At 29.8% G+C, this 18605-nt stretch overlaps 1 protein-coding gene across 3 annotated transcripts in view; it reads left to right on the top strand.

Annotated features, from left to right (window-relative positions):
* The first annotated feature begins 5816 nt into the window (after positions 1-5816).
* The window catches only part of LOC119679664 (homeotic protein antennapedia), a 413608-nt gene continuing 400819 nt past the window's right edge, over positions 5817-18605 (top strand). Inside the window, exons 1-4 of one of the 3 annotated variants that reach the window (XM_038092147.1) lie at positions 5817-6076; positions 6156-6962; positions 7285-7323; positions 7552-7756. In XM_038092147.1, the coding sequence (XP_037948075.1) occupies positions 6399-6962; positions 7285-7323; positions 7552-7756 (808 nt within the window). In that variant the 5' untranslated portion in view covers positions 5817-6076; positions 6156-6398. Of the gene's footprint in view, positions 6077-6155; positions 6963-7284; positions 7324-7551; positions 7777-18605 lie in introns of those variants that run through there. The other 2 variants (XM_038092150.1, XM_038092149.1) reach the window with 2 other exon arrangements.

Below are 18605 nucleotides of genomic sequence, written 5' to 3'. Positions count from 1 at the left end.
GACGCCTGTCTTCGATATATGAACATAACAACCCATTACTTACTAGGTTTTGGCATAATGCTGCATATTTCTACAGGTTGGGAGCATAATGTGAACCTTCTCCAATAAAGTACAGCAATTAGTACTTTCTCAACTCGATCACTTCACCGGACAACCGGTCTACGTCTTCTTACTTCAATTACCCCTTCAAATACATATTTCGTGTGTACCTTGAAATCACATCAAAGACCTGTCATCTTTATAAAATATCATAAAATTTTAATAATAATCTTAATAAAATATTTTCCAATAATTAATTTATACTTACAATTTCCAAATAATTTCTTTTTAAATTTAAGAGTGCAGAAAAGCGGTCAATATTTTTTGCCCAACCCTTTTGCATTTCCTTATTGCAAATTTTATGTCGCACATTGAAAAGATCTTTCAACAACTATTTCACTTCCTTTTTAATATAGCTCATGGTCTACTATCTTTTATTTATTGAAATAATTATTAAATAAAATTTGTAATTTTTGTGGTTAAACTTCTACACTTCAACCAATATATAAAATAGATATACATATAGTGTATTATATATATCCAGTTATATTTTATATTGTTTCTGTTAAAGCTATTTGACTCAAGGTATTTTCAAAACCCCTCTTTACGCCTTGACTGGATTATTGTTTATCATTTCATCGGACTAAGCAATCATTGACCTCAGATCTACATACCTCCCCGAGGAGCCTGTTGCCATTTTGAGATTTGATAACTCGGTGTTGGTAAGTCTACCAGTTTTCGCAAATTATTTCAGGGCTTTATCCTTTATGTATTTTTTGATGGGATCAATCTTGATCTCCCTGAGGATGTCATTCGTCCTAATGTACCATGGTACTTTGAAAAGTCTTCTCAGAGCTTGATTTTGTGCAATTTCTAGCTGGCGAATAGTAGTGTTGGAAGCTTTGCTAAACGCCACACAATCATATAGAAGTGACGGACGAATTATTTGGTTATATACTTATCAGTTTCCTGTTCTTAGCATTGAGATTTTCATTTCTGAATAACGATTGAAGATGATGAAGAATTTTGGCACAGCTAATTCTTTTCAGTTGATCATGTTTAAGCCATGTGAATCGTTTGTCCAACGTGATGATTACAATACAAATTTATTCTTTACATTTTTGTTTAAGTACATAAGAAAAAATAATTAAAATTAAATTTTAATTACTTAAAAATTAATTTAAGTAACTAAATAAATTAATTTAACTAAATAAATTAATTTAACTATATAAATTAATTAAACTAAATAAAATAATTTAACTAAATAAATTAATTTAACTAAATTAATGAATTTAACTAATTAAACTAAATTAATCAATTTAACATTTTTTTAATTTTCTGAAATTGATACGCAACAATGAAACTGAAATAAGTTTTGTTGCTGGAATTTCTTAGCAACATGTCAACATGAAAAATGGTGTTACCGTTGTACGTGACATCTGCCAATCAATAGCGCAGGCTTCCATTTAGCATGTTCAGAAACCTTTAATTACAATTAAAGCGAGAATTGGCTGAAATAAGAACTTGTTTATAATTTCATACGGTAGGTGGCACTGTATTCAAAACAGCCTAAAGTTAGGCAATAATAAAAAATATTGAATAATATAAACTAGATGGATTATGAGGATGGATATTGAGAGGTAAAGGTTTTTGTTTTATTCTCTACTGAAGTGGGAATACTGTATGGAAATGTTTTGTAATTAAATTTAGTATATAAACGAGAAACTATTAATGAGAGATTCTTTTCTAAATTAACTAAAAGGAGAAAAAGAGATGCGTGTAATACGCAATAGATACGAGATAATGAAAAACAACAGATGCTGACTTGAACTTAAGCGAGTTAAAGTTATTAACTTTAGTGACTTAAATACTACTTAGATCAAATGGACGACTATGCAATCTGCACTTAAATTGATTTTTTCGATTTCTTGAAATAAAAATTATTTCGTGCTATAATAATCTGTAAATTTTTTCTTGTTGTTAGGTCTTGCATATATTATATTTCATCCTTTCTATTATAAGTGAAAATTTCATCAATTATAAAGATCAATGAAACCATTAAATGGTTCCTTTATTTGATTTTTAGTGACTTGATGGAAGAGAATTTTAAAAATTCAAGTAATGGGTTTAGTGGATATATATTTTTAATTGTATTTACTTAAAGTTTAGAAATACAAATTTAAAATTAAAATAAATATTTTAATTTCGTACTAAACAGTTTCTAAAGGTTTCAAATAAGTTTTGATGCTTATATATTTGTAGAATATTAAATAAAACAAAAATATATTCATTTTGATATTAGAATAAAAAAAAAAAACACATTGAGATAATTTGTATTAATTTAAAAATGATAAATAAATTATAAATTATTAAATTATAATAATAGAGTGAAGTGTTTTTTTTATTTATTTAATATTAAATAAAAATAAGGATGAGCAATATACCTATGACAAAAATATCTAAAAAAATTAAAGCAAAAGTTATCAATAAATAGAAATTCTTAACAATAAAATGCATTTGCAGGACTAATACGGTTAAAATCAAGATATTCGCATTTGATTTTTCAGCAAATAACTTAAATTATTTAAATATTAACGTTAACCGTAGACAGACAGACATTATTATCAACGTGTTTTTGCTCGAATGAATTCCTTTGTAATTTCACACAATTGCGCTACCCTTCATGTGCTAAACACCTATTCCCATACTCGATCCAAGCGAAGATACATAGATACAATGAACAAAACACATGTGTGTGCTTATATGGACCATAATGGTGATATCTCTATCTCTATAACGGTAGCTATTACCCACATCCGTTAGTCAGTTTGCCACACGGTTCGTCCATCCGTCTGTCCATTTTCATGTTTGGGTTGCTTATAAAAGCGCCGTCGCACACTCGTTTCCGTTTGCTATTGTCCTGTCTTTACCGACTTTGAATGGAATGGCATAGAATAATTGAAACGGAAGCCTGGGCTTGGGCTTCTACAGCCTACACACTAACGAAAGTAAACACAACCGAACACATTCTTTACTATTATCCTTTGGAGGTTTGTTTTTTTTGTATTTTTGCATGTTTCTTTGCGCAGAAAAGTCGAAGGCGGATGTCAAATTATTTTGTTAACAAAAGCAAAACAAACAATGGCGTCTAAAGAATTTGCAAATACCCGTTCAAGTTTGTTCGCTTGTCTGCATATTAGCAAATATATAATATTCCCTTACATACCTACATGCATACTCGCAAATGCCAGGATACATACTTCCACATATAACCCTAACCCCTCAGCATCGACAAGGGAAGGACACTGAAATGGCAACAATTATGCAAAAAACAAAAAAAAGAGAAAATTATGTTTAAAATTTAATTTCTGCTTCCATTAGCGCCGCAAATGATTTAAATTATTTAAAAATATTCTCATGTGTGTGCGTCCTGTCCTGTACGTGCTGACACATTGCAATTGAATTTATGAGGTCATAGATTGCGATAATAAGAGGAAATTAAATCACTTTGACCGGAAGGAAGCATGTCAGGTCGAAGGACTATCTTATTGCAAATGAAAATTTGACAACTTCTGCATATTCAATAAACGCTTCACAGCTTCACGGCTATCAATGACGGCAGCAGCAAGTAACTTCGGACCGCCGCTTGCATTGCAATTTATGTAGATTTTTATCTGAATTGAGTTTTTCTTATTGTTTCACTTTAAATGCAATATTTTTTATATTCCAACGTCGATACAAAATTGTTGATTTTTGTCTAAAGAATCCCATATTGTAGTAGATCCACAACTTAACCCGGCTGGGTTGGCTTGTATGCAGTGCATTTGTTGCTTTCATAGAAAATTCTTGTTTGCTGAACAAATTCTCCTTGCAACAAATTTAAATTGAATTACATTGAAAATACCAAAATTGTTTACCTTCAGATATTTTCGTAATTAAGAATTTTTATTGAAATTTCGCTTCAATAGACAAAAATTCAATCAACTTTGGAATTTGAAATTTAAAGTAAAACTTTTTGAACAAAGCTAGTCTGGAACGTTGAGAACAGAAAGGATTCATAGTATACAAACTCTCATAAGCTTTTCACGCGTTACATCTTCTTACATATATTCTTATATACATATGTATGTATAAATTCATATATAACTCCTTTATTTCTATAACATAAAATTGTAGTGTAAAATGTAATAATAGAACAGTTCATTTTATATAATAAAATTGTTTTGCTTTACTAATAAATCTGACATTAAATTTGTTTTTGATAAAATAGTTAAATAACACTTGTATATATACATAAGTTAAAATGAAGTTTTTAAAATAAACCACCTTGAGAATATAACGAAAATTTTTCAAAATTTAAATTCCATTCAAATTCACATTAATTTCAAAATTAATTTTAAAACTATAAAATTATCATTAGCTAAATCAATTATTATTAAATTTAGTTTTTTATTATTATTGAATTATAAAAAATATCTAACAATTACACGACTATTTTAATTTTCCAGAAATATAATTTAGACCATGTTTCCACTTGTCTCATTTAGATAATTTTGCTCATTAAGGCCACTAATGAAAATATTTTACCATGCCAAGAGCTTTCATATAAATAAGTTCATTAAAAATTAATCAACGTACGTATTTAAGGCGAAAAATGTTAAATGCAAGCCTTAAAAATAAATTTCCCATAAGGGAAATTAACAAAATTTGAAACTTTAACCTATATATACCGATTATATGATTGATATTTTTTCAGTATAGTCGATAGGGAAGAAGTACTGTCTTAGATATAATAAATCTATTATATTCCAATGATACTACCGTTAAAATATTATTTACCACTGATTTAGTCAGTTGAATCGAAGCTGCCTTTAACAGACCAATGGATCTTCAAAAAAAAGGAATAATATTTGAACATCCTGAAAGTATACTTTTATTTTAATATATATTATGTGCTGTTCACACGGCAAAGTAAAGAATTAAAGAATAAAATTTTTTTATAATTAACTACTATTTACTTAATTTGTGCTTAAAAAAAGTCACATAACGGATAATGTTTTACATTAAATAAACTAATTTTTAACTGACATAAAATTTAATTTAATTTAAATTAATTTAATTTAATTTAAAATAATTTAGTAATAACCTCAAACAACCTCAAAAAAAGCATTTTCTATGTGTCTTCCTTGATATATGTTCCCTGATGCTTTATATTTAGACCTATGATAAATAGGCTATATATTTAATACACAAGCTTTAGTTAAAGTACATTAAACAGTAGTAAGCAGTTTAAGAGTATTATTAATATTATTTATAAATATTGAAAATATATATACATTTTTAGGTGCTATTAAGTAATACGCCTTCTAACTAATTAGCTTCTGATCTGAAGACCAGAAAAGTCAAGAACTTTGGCTACTATACCCGTATTGTCTTCTATTAAGAATATATCGCAACTATAATACAAATCTATATTGATTATGATTTTTTTGAGTGTATCTGGAAGTATCGTCAACTTCAAAGCTTAAACAAAATAAAAATTATTAATCACAGCAATTGAAGCGTTAAGCGAATGCTGTGTTTAGGGAAAGCTAAGCAAAAGATTTCGGGATGAGATTCACATGTGCTTGAAATGCCGACTTGTGAAGAAGTCATAAGATACTTATGTATATTTTATATATTCATTTTGTTAAATTAATAAATATAAAAAAAATGTTAAAATATTGTAAATTCAATACTAATAAACTTTTTCTCTTCTTCTCATCTTACAGAGTTTCAAATTGAAGTTAGAAATCAGTAGTCAATAAATTTAAACTTAAGCGGCAACCGCAAAACAATTTATTTTTGGCGAATATTTTTTGGATTTTACAATTTCAAAAGGAAACAAACAATATTAAATATAATTAAAAGCAAAAAGCAAAAAGCAAAAAGGAGAACTAATCTTTCGAGCAAAGGATCAGAAACGAAATAATTTGATACCTCAACACATTTACGATAAACTTTAAGCTGTAAATTGTACTTAAGTGTTCAAATATTAGTAAGTAAAATTAACTAACTACCCCCTTCCCCCTTTCCTCATACAAATAAATTAATACATATTATTTTCTTACTTTCAGGTTTAATACGACAAATCGAATTCTACAATTAAACAAAAACTAAACAAAAAAAATTATAAAAATTTATACACATTTTAAAATTACTTATAAGTAAAAAAGGAAATAAAAAAAAAATAGCTTCAAGCACAGAATTGCTAACGCATTTGAGTCTCAGCAATTTCAAAACCAGTCACTAGTAATTAATCGAATTGCAAGTTTTCACGTTTTAAGTTGGAAAAAGTGGAAGAAAATTTTCTATTCAACATGACGATGAGTACAAATAACTGTGAGAGTATGACCTCATATTTTACGAACTCCTACATGGGCGCCGACATGCATCATGGACACTACCCGGGTAACGGAGTCGCTGATCTCGATGCACAACAGATGCATCATTATAGTCAAAATCCAAATCACCAGGGCAATATGCCCTACCCGCGGTTCCCACCTTATGATCGGATGCCCTACTACAATGGCCAAGGTATGGAACAGCATCAAGGCTATTCACGGCCAGACAGTCCTTCCAGTCAAGTAGGCGGCATGCCCCAATCGCAGGCGAATGGCGGTGGTCCGATCGTTACACAACAACAACAATCACAGCAACAGAATACACCACAGCATCAACAGCATCCGCAAGTGACGCAACAGGTGACACACCCACAACAACAGCAACCAGTCGTCTATGCAAGTTGTAAGCTACAAGCTGCAGTCGGTAGTCTGGGTATGGTACCCGAAGGCGGTTCACCACCGTTAGTCGATCAAATGGGCACTCATCATATGAACGCACAAATGTCAATACCACATCATATGGGCCACCCACAAGCACAGGTGAGTTAAGTTTAGATTAAGGTTCTTAGTAATGAAATGGATTCAGTGCAGAATTGTTAAATTAAATATTTGGTCGGGTAATGATATGAGTACCATTATCAGTAACACCTCAATAGATGTCTATTAACAAAGTAACTGAATCCATTTAAATCTTGCACTGCAATCTTGTTGAAGTTCTTGAAACCCTTAAATAAAAAGTAACGAATAATTAGTGAATGTTTAGAGAATTTAGTGACATCGTAGCAATTTTAGTGTTTTTTGTAAATATTTAGAAGAAAAAACTAAAAAAAATCCGTTTCTTATCTCGTTTTGCACATTCTAGTTGGGTTACAATGATGTTGGAGTTCCTGATGTCACAGAGGTAAGATCCATGCAAATCTTCTTATTTATCTACGAACTGTGATTAATTTTATTAACCCAACAAAAACATTTTAAAAGTATAAGAATATTTTTTTTTTGTGTAATAAGGTTGTTTTCTTACATTCATTTTCTGCTTGAGCCTCATTATGTATCTAATTTTATGTTTTTTTTTTTTGTGTTTAAATATTACATAAATAGTTTGTTATAATTTTTTCTGGAATTTTCAAAGGTACACCAAAATCATCACAACATGGGCATGTATGGACAACAGCAAACTGGCGTTGCAACTGTTGGCGCACCTCCACAATCCATGATGCAAGGTCCACCACAAATGCATCAGCATCCTGGTCAACACACACCACCATCACAAAATCCAAATTCGCAGTCTTCAGGGATGCCATCTCCATTGTATCCCTGGATGCGAAGTCAATTTGGTAAGTGTCAAGGAAAGTGATCACGAATTCCATAACGTATAAGTGGAATTTTTTTCTTCTTCATAAAAAGTAGAAAGTTGCGGTTTAAATGTTGTTGTAATTTGAAGTATCTTTTGTTGATATAATTTTTTTTTTAATTTTTGTAGTTAGCTTGTATTATGATTTATTTGGTAAAAGTTGAGAGAATTACTATATTTTTTTTTTTAATTTTATATGGCAGTACTATTTGGTAAAAGGCAGACAAAATGTATTGAGTTTGCGGTTGTTGTCACCGCTAAGTCATATGTGCTTATAAACATTACCGCTTGGTGGCTTGCGATCCTTGATATACTTTTCTATAAGCTGAACTTGAGAATACTATAATTTCTATAAATTATTAATATATATAATTTCCAAACAATGTATTATAATCTCCACATATCTTCACATATGTTTATATATCCAATCTCCACATATTGCATATATATTTTAATACATTTTCTAATGAGTCCGTGTTCTTTAAATGACATATTACCACCAATCTAGTTGATGTAATAATAATACTTGGTGGAGAGTGAAGTAGTAAGCTTTAATTTAATAAAAACCATTTTTATAAAACTAGAACTTATATATAAGTTCTAAATTATATATAAAAGCTCTATATATAATCAATACATTTTCTTTTTTACCCTTCAACGGAACTAATTCCTTTGTCAATGCTCATATTAAAAATAAAATAAAAATAGTGAATAAAGAAAGTTCAAGGCCTAGTGTTCACAGTATATATGTGTTTCTGTCTCTCTAGGAGGAGTATAGAGCCTCTGCTAGTATTTATTAGTCAAAAATGTTTTTACATACTGAATTAATAAACCTAATTTGGTGGCACAATTAGAAATATATCTACTAAAGTATATAAACAGTATATAGCTATATATATTGGCATATAAGGCAGTGGCAAAAAGTATTCAAAATAATTGATTTTACTGATCAGCGCAGCCAGAAGATTGTGGCCATGCACCAAATAGTTGTACTCACATAACCATATCATATTAGCTGCCTATTTCTATTTTATGAAACCTTCATGATCAATCAATCCCGCAAAGTCAGTTATTAACCAACTATATCTTTAAAAAACTATTTTTAAGTTTTAAAGAAAATAAGTCAAAGTAAAATTATAACAATAAAAATGTGTTTATTTTTATTATTTATTAAAAATAATAGTTTAGTTTATAAAACTAAAAATGAACATGTATATTTATAGCGCTAGATACTGAAGTCTTCGGCTATTAAATAAATATACATTATAACCTTCGCACTTCTCTTCATTTGTTTTGGTACTATAGTCCAGTATGAACATAAAGCTTCATTTCATACTATCTGCTTACAAAAGACTCTTAAGATCTTCGTCTTATTTTGGTGTTGGATATATTGACACTATTATGATAAAAGGTATACACTCTTCGCTTTCTAAGTAGTTTATAGAACGATTTATGAACTGTCTTTAATTGTCTTTGATCATTATAAAATAAAATTCAACATGATACATCCGCACTTATGAATATATATTTAAATTATGTTATACCAATGTAGCCAGAAAGTAATAAATATATATATAATAAAGGTGTTATGTTAGTTGATATACTGTTAAGGTTAACTGATCACTCAGTTAGTGAGTCCAATTAGCAATTTCGCATTGTTTTCGCATACTTTAGTTAAAAGATTTATACTTGGAATAGTTCAATCAGCTAATGAATATTGTGGATCTGATACTCACCGACTATCACTTATTCGCAAATTTTAAATAGATGCGCACGGCAATGAAATTTAAATAGAATGAAGATGTGATCGCTAAAATCATTAATTAAATAATTTATACTAATTAATATAAATTATATTTCAAAATCTTGACAATTTCTGCTAACAAAACAAAACACTGCTGATATATAAGAAATATACTACATTATAATATTGTTATATTCAAATATTATAATAATGTATTTTCTATCAATTCTTATATCAGTTGTTGGTGCATATATTGGAGCATAATGCAAAGTCCTGACTAATATAATGTGTTAATATAATATAATTATAATATATTTTATTTATAATAACATTAAATGAGGAGTGGTTTCCAAAAGTAATGAACTACAACAACAAAATTTTTTTTAATATTATTGTAATTAATTGAATGTTCAGCTGATCATACAGCTACTTCGAGTATTGCCAAATATTCATACTCAGATTTTTTGGAAATTATATCTTATATTTAATTATTCATAAATAAGTTTTTGGCACTGTTCATACCATGGTTAGAGCTCGTGCCCCGCCAAATTTGAAGCTCAGAGTCAGTATTCATTAGCCAACTGATCCAAACCTGTACTTCACTTGTATGTTCGAACTTAAATATATTATAATAACACTAATTATAGCACAATTATATCAAATTAATGGCTTTTTTACCAAACAATTTTTTTGTTATATTTTATAAAATTAAGACTACTAAAAATATTTCTTATATCGAACACTATTTTGTAACCAGATGTAGTTTAAACATGAAAACTTTATTTTTATGGTTTTAATATATCTAAATGACTTAATAACTTATTTATGAAACATTTTATTTAATAGAATTAAATTAGTTTACTTAAACTAAATTAGTTGACTCAAATGTAGTAATGAGGTTGACCAAATTATAAATCCTTGTCCTCAAAGTCAGACTTGCCCTCAAAGTCAGACTTGCCCTCAAAGTCAGACTTGCCCTCAAAGTCAGACTTGCCCTCAAAGTCAGACTTGCCCTCAAAGTCAGACTTGCCCTCAAAGTCAGACTTGCCCTCAAAGTCAGTCAGAGTTTACTTCCCGCTGAATTTTAATTATTTAATTATTGCATTTAAAATGCATTTCAGATAAAATGCAAGTGTAATTATGCATTCTGCAATATGCCATTTAACCTTGAATGAGTTTAGATTTGTGATGTTTCTAAGGGAAATAATTACCTGTCACTCCTGGGAAATACGTAAAAACTCACATATAAAAATAAATTCTATAAAAGTGAAAACAACACGAACTCAAACCGAACTCATTTTGCTCACATACAGAACTGCAGAACTGCAGATTGCAGATTGCAAAATACACGTAAAGGAAACAATAGCAATCACAGCCGAAAAGGATATTTACGTATAAACAAAAGAGGTAAAAATGAGTTCCCTAAATGTATGGCAGAAAATTATCACATAGGGCGGTCCGGCTAATAATACTATTTGAGCATTGAGCAACGGATCAAATTTTTCAGAAAAGTGTTGCAAATTTAGAGCGTAACAAATTTTGGTCACAAAGGTTCATCCCATTTTCCAAACTGAAGGAAGAGACTGTAACCGACAGAATAACAGCGAGTAATGCAATTGTTCTATAAAAGTTGAGTGGTCACCTTCTGTTTTTGATGCCACATTGTCAACTATGTACTGACCACTGCAGGATATCTTATCTTATGTTGCATAAACAAAAAATCTTAAAAGTGAATTTGGTCACATAAATCCAATCCCAAACTTAAAGAGATTCACTCATATCCTTATATGTCACATATTCAAAAGAAAAAAAAACCGTGAAAGCTATAGTTTACTATATTGATAAATATATGAAGGATCAGGTGACATTTCGGTGGTAGTGAAGCCTTTCGCAGGAGCATTAATAACTGTCAGTGACGCCATTAAAGGATAATGCAATTTGTTCGATTTTTAATAACGCGAAATAGTTATGCAAACGATGACGTTTACAAGTGCATGCAGTCTCTTCTCCTCTTACCTTTGCAGAACAAAAATGCAGAAAAATATATATAAAAAATGCAAAAAAAAAAAGAAAAAATTGTGTATAAATAAAATATTTTTTATTTACTTATTTTTTTCTTACATTTTGGAATTTTGTAAGCCAGATTGAGATGTAAAGCAAAATTGATTACCGTCATTAGTTACACGTTATGTGCAATGGATGCCATCAATTTATTAATCTCTGGAACACGGTTCGCGTATTTTTTCCTTTTTGCCCCCCGATTCATTCATGTTTCATGTTCTGTTTTTATTCAAGTTTTTGCTTTTTGTGCTTAAAACGTTTTTCCTTCTGCGGCTTATGCGCTGCCTGCCATGTTTTGGCCGCAGCATGCTGCACGCGCTTAAAGCTTTAAAGACATCGGAATTGAGCCTACGAAATTTATATAACACCACAGTGAGGTGACATGGAGTTTTATTTATACACAGTTGGAACATAATTCCTTTTGCATTTGAGATTTCAATTTTATTTTTCATACTTAAAAGAGCAAAAATAAAAATAATATATCTAAAAAAAATTTTAAAAAAAATCAAAAAAAAAAATAATTCTTAATGGCTTTGGCATTTTTTTTTTCTATATTCTCTATAAGAGATAAATTGCACTGCCACATACGACACGCATGCAGAAAAAATTATTTGATTTCCATACTCATTTTTATTATAAAAATTTATAATTTATTCGTTAATAATTATCAAAAACATTAATTAAGAAGAAGCATATAGTTTTTTAAGCTCAGAGCTTATTTTGTATTGCTGCAATGTAGCACTATAGTAGCATATAAATAAGAGCTGAGATTCAATATTATTAATATTTAGTATAGACAATTTATGACTATGATTATTTGGAAAATAATTCCATCTCTTTTGTTTATAAAAATGGAAGACAATTTTTTTAGAGTTTAAAAATATTTTAGAGTGGTTGTGAGCTCATTTTTTATCTCATTATTTCATTAAAATCCCACCAAACAAAAAACATCATCCTTTTTTCATAATATCATCATTTGAAGTGCTTTGGGTCAGTCTATCCTTATTACTCCTTAATATCTCTCATTTAACATTGTTGTAGTCATCAATTTATTCTCCCTATTATAAAACTTTATCATTTTCTCAACACTAGAGAAGCAGATAATAACAGATAGCGTCTTGAAGGTATTCGTGAAACCCAACAGGCTACCCTACTTAGCTCTATCTAATCTCAGAATAATCTCTAGCCGCACGGAGCGGTACGCAGCTCTTAGATCAGTTATTGAATAATCACGAAGTTTTTGAAGAATACATAAATTAGTCAGTGAGAAGGGTGAAACCCCCCAGCTAACAAAGAGTGAAAGTGGCCAAGTGCACTAACTCGAAAAAGACTCAACTTGAACGCGATGGAATGAATTTATTTACATAAGAAAATGAGGAACTCAAATGTCGGACTTTGCGAGTAAACTAAGGTGTTTCAATGGAAAATGAACGGTTGTGTTCCATAAATTTAAACTCACACTGATCTTTCGATGCAAACCATTGGATATGAGCTATTATTCGACGGTTTGCATCAATTAATACTTTGTTGTGTCCTCATTATTTTGAACTGGTCTTTTAGAACGTAATGGTTCCTTATCATCAAAATAGCCGGATCAAAGTTTTGCAAACCAGTTTTGACAGTAGCGTTCTGTCATCCTCTCCACACACAACGGAGAATTTTTTAGTTGTATCAATAACTTTTTTCAACCTTTAAAAGACTACCGATAAAAAGCTACTGCTTAAAACCAATTGATTTTTTTTCAAAATCCAGTCTTGCTGTATCCGCTGTTAAAATATATAATGCCCATGTGACTTTAGTGAGTATGGCAGAACGCCACTGTCAAATCTGGTTTGCAAAATTTTGACCTAGCTATTTTGACCAGATAAGGATGGATTATGTTCTAAAAGGTCAGTTCGAAATGCAAACTCTAGAATAATAGCGAAGTTAGCTGTAAGAAAATACAATAATAGTAAAAAGTCACATCCAGGTCCTTCATTTTACTTTCATCGAATAAAATTAAAGCTAAATTTTTTAATCGAACAGCGTTGTAAGATTTATTAATAGATTGATCAGATATAAAGTATATATCAAAAGATCATTATTAAACCCGTGTGTCTTAAACTTAACAGAAACTCTAAGCTTCTGCCTAGAAGCTTCACATAGCTCTAAATTTTCATACTAGTAAAGCAATGTATCTATAGAAATAATAAATCAGGGACTATATCTAAAAATTTAGATTTAAGTTTACCCAAAAAATATCGTTGTTAGACTGATATCAAAGAAGTACTTCAGTACTGCAGTGAAAATAGAATTTTCACTTAGAATTTTTATTTTCAAAAATTATTTTTTTGATTTGCTCCACTGTGCAATTTATACGTACTTAACGCCTGCTTATAATACATTTATATCAAGTGTGTTTGCTTTATGAAAATAAATTAATATCACAACAAACTTCGAATGAAAGGAGAAATGTAAGTGAACATATTTTTTTCTATTTGCTCCATACAATACTTGGGCTTAGAAGATTTTCTTACAGGTCTAATGTTATAAGAGTAGAAACTCTTAACATTTCGTGACCAAAATCTACATTGTACGACAGTGTAGTCGTTTTTTACGTTTTTATCACGTTTTTCTCGCACAAAAAACTAGGAAATTTCTTCATTCATGAGAAGGAGTTGGCAAAGTTGTGGTTTACAAAAGCAACAAATAAAATTGCGAAAAGTGCAAATTTCAATTAAGTTGTAACTCATGACCACGACAACACCAACAAAGACAACGGCAACGGCAATGGCAACCACAACGACAACGACAACGGGAACGACAACCACGACAACGACAACGACAACGGGAACGACTATGACTTAAACTATGATTGCAACTATGACTATGGCTATGAGTATGACTACGACGAGCGACCCATTGTCGTCGGTCAAAGCAAATATAAATTACAGCCTTTTTTTCCTTACCGCCTTATCCTGGCGTACCGTCATGTCCATGTATTGCCGCTGCTCCATGGCTCCACTGTTTAGAATTTACGTTTTTAAGAAAACGAAAATCATGGCCTGCAAATTTGTCCGGCCATTGTTTCGATAATGTTGTTTTGATATTTTGCTGGCGTATTGCTTTTTGTAACGACGACTTCCCCACAGTTAACCCCATAAAATATTATCGCTTTATTTGAGGAGTTTTGAGTTTTTCTTCCCGGCTTCATCGTGCATAAGCCAGCCCGTTGCGATTTTACGAGTATGAACTTCTCAAATTGTTTTGTAATTTAAAAAGTTTTCGCTGCATTTAAGCTCAGCACTTGAAATCTTTTCATTTCGTTGTGAATATTTTGTGGTGCAAATGCATATTTGATTAAAGTTCCGACGTCTACAGAAACTTTGAACTCTTAACGCAGTTTGCTCCTCTTGCACCACCGAAGTTTCTTCCACCAAATCTCTAGTAGATTTCTAGGTTCTCTTTTTCTTCTTTTTCTGTGATTATTTCTGATAATTTGGCTACAAATAAAATAAAGGGAAAAATAAAAAGAAAATAAATAAAATCGTCTTCAGCTTAAACTACATCTGACTTGATATCCTTCCGCTTCCACTGCTTCACTGTTTGTGCTTTGATTATTTTAAAGCGCTCGCTTCATCCTTCTGCGCTTTTTGTTGGCATCCTGGTAAACTGTTTCATACGCTTTTAGAGATTTTCCTGTTATCTACTGCGGTTGTTGCTGCTGCTGATGCTGATGCTGTGTTTGTTGTTGTTGTTGTATCTATGCTGGGGTCATAAATTTTAGCGACATTCAACAAATTTCTGCAACAAGTGGCTTGTTTTGTTACAATTTTAAATGTGTGATTACAAATATGCCTTGAGCATGTGGCTCTGCTCTGCCGTTTTGCAAAAGTAGCCATAATTCAAGTAATGATTGGAATTTTCATTTTTTTCCAGTTTTTTTCAGTTTTTTGTTCATTTTTATATGGTTTTAGCCACATTTCCACTTGGAGTTGTTAAACGAAAATGTCGTATTAAAAAATTACATATGCGGGCTACATTACATTTGTTGGAAACAAAAAGCCAGTCACAGTCGGCAAATATCAAAGTAAATGCAATTTAATATTTTGAAATGGAACAGTTAAATTTTAAATACGAGTATCAAAAGCATTTTAACTATAAATTTTAAATATTGTGAATTATCTGGTCTTATCTGGTCGTGTCAGAAAGCAAATACAGTAGCTCCATTTCACTTCCATTTATGTCAAGAAGATAAAACAACTGGAATTAAGAATTAGTAATAGGTTTGTCAATAGCCTAAATATGTGCAGATCAGGTCGGAAAATCAGAAATAGGAATAGCGTTACAGGTCTTATAGGTCGTAATGTACAAAAGTCGCTCCCAATAATAGTAAAGGGCTATTTCATAGTATAAAATCAAAAAATATCGTTATTGCAGTGTAAATAAATTATTATAACATTTTACAGGACAATAAGTGCTTATTGCACATTTGTACATACAGAAATACATAAACAGGCAATAAAGTAGGTATATCACTGCGATAAGTCTTCCAAAAAATAAGACTTCAACTTCTGAAATTCATAGACAGACAATATTACATATATTGTATATAAGTCAATATATATATATAAGTCAACATATATTGTTGGCATATAACTATAGTAAGTCTTACAGAAATTTATAACTCAGCTTCTGAAAACCATAGATAAATAGTGAAAATAGACATATCTCTATGTCATGGTCTACATAGGGATATCACTATTACAAGTTTTTCTATTGAGTCTTCACTATTGAGTAAAACTGATTTAGACACTAACTGGCGTTTGAGCAACCAAAGAAAAAGAGGAATGAGTTTATTTTCTCTGTCTGACCTCAGTTAAGTAATTGATTTATGTATTTGTTAACTATCTAGTTAATTATCATATTTTGAAAAATAAAGGGTGCTGAGAGCAGTCGTTTAGTTAGAACAAACGGTTTAGCTGTATTCTTAAAACTTTATGAACTGAAGTCTATGTCTTAATTTTACTACTATTAAAGCAAGAGACGTCTAAGATGTTTAATAGTAACAATACCTCTAAATTTCTTAACCAATCTGAAATTCTGAACCGCATGCAAAACGTATATGGTTGAAATCTAATTAAGTGGCTTTGAATATTTGTAAGGTCATTTAGAATGAAACCTTTTAAATCCTCTTTCATACATTTTGTTTTAATTAAATATTCTACTTTATATTTTATTTAATACAAAATTAGACATATATATATATTTGGAACAAATATCAGGACAAGGGTAATATATGGCAATTTAAATCCGCATTTTAAAATATCAATATCTTTCACTCATAACCAATTAATCTTCAACTAATATAATATTTTCCAAGTCAAATTTTTTACTAATGCTTGTTAATAGCTCAAAAGTGTTTTATACTAGCACTAAAAGAAACTCTTAGAACTATACGATCAACTGCTACACTGATTTTCTTTCGATGTTCTAATCGATGGAGTGTCTTCAGTATATGTTTTTACCAGCAAACGTTTAATTAATACACATACACACACGTATACATAATTAAAAATTAATTAAAGTAGGCTTCACTTTTCGCAGGCGTCATCTCTTAGTTAAACCGGAAAAAATGTATACAGTACATGTATTTATATAATATATATATATGTTATATAACTGTCTATATAATATAAGATATGTCTATATAATATATTCATACTTTATTATTATTATATTACTTTATTATATATATATATAATATAATATATATATAATTGTTTGTATATATTATTATAGCCAATTTTTTTTGTGGTATATGAGGCATTTTATGACGAAAAGAAACTATTTAAGGGTTTTAACAATAATGAAGAAACAATAACAAAAATTTTAATTAATTTATTGCAATTTGACTTACAGCTCCTCATCAATGTTCTTAGGAAATATTCATATTTCTATTTAATTAGTTTATGGGTTTATATGTTATTATTATATATATATGAATGTATGTAATATTCTTTATAAAACTAATAAATTAATATAAAAAAATTATGTAAAATATATACTTTAAAGAAAAATGTCTCTACTTAATAAGTTTTGAATTCCAAAGATAATACTTCACTTCATTTTGCACATTATTGTCTTAAAATATCTAAAAAAAAAATCGAGAAATTCAACTTATAGAACTCGACATATTGCTTAGACAATGTATCCTTTAGCGATTTACCGAATACTGTTTTTTTTTCCACAACTGCAACTCGTATCCAACATTTACTCCGGACTGAGGACATCAGTGGTGCATAAAGTGGTGCAGCTAAGAAATTCCTTTCAACTTTATTTTGTTTTCACTTAAAGTTTTCAACGTTGTTTTTAATTTTTTGTATATTATTTTATAAAAGAAGGAAAATTTTTTCTTCGCTCTAAGTTTCTTGTAAAAGTTTCGTTAACTCGAGGATTTTCGTAAACTACTTGTCTGGGGTGAAGTAGAAATAAGTTACAGAAGACAAAAAGTACTTATGAAGACGATTGCGAGCTTATAAAAGCTGTCTGAGATGCTTAGAGTAAATCGCAGCCAAATATACCTGTTAGTAGATGGATAGCGCAGGGATATAATATTTATATGGAAAATGTTTCAAAAATGCTGGCTTAATGTGTGCATCAGTGGAATTGGCTTAGCCGAGGTTAAATCGTCCTTTTATTGCATACAATTTTTTTTTAATGTTAGTTTTTGGATGATTTGCGAAGATACAGGAAATGCATAAATTTTTGTTAGAAATAATAAGTTTGCAAATTTTTTTCTTTATTTTTTTTTTTGTGTATTAATATGTACATAAATTGTGTAAATATTTACACATTTACATATATAATATATACAATATGGTATGGTATATTGTGGGTATTTATTGTTTGAAAATCCAATCAGTGCCTAAGTTCCTGTCAATATATTGTTGGCATATTAAAAACTGTCAGCGTTGAAATATAAAGAAAATACATAATAAACAAGGAAAGGCAAAACAAAAAAAAAAATAATAAAGAAAACAAAAAA

The sequence above is a fragment of the Teleopsis dalmanni genome, chromosome 2 (genome assembly GCF_002237135.1).
Source record: "Teleopsis dalmanni isolate 2A chromosome 2, ASM223713v2, whole genome shotgun sequence".
Lineage (NCBI taxonomy): Eukaryota > Metazoa > Arthropoda > Insecta > Diptera > Diopsidae > Teleopsis > Teleopsis dalmanni.
The sequence above is the reverse complement of the archived record's forward strand: the minus strand, read 5'-3'. Positions and strand labels throughout refer to the sequence as shown.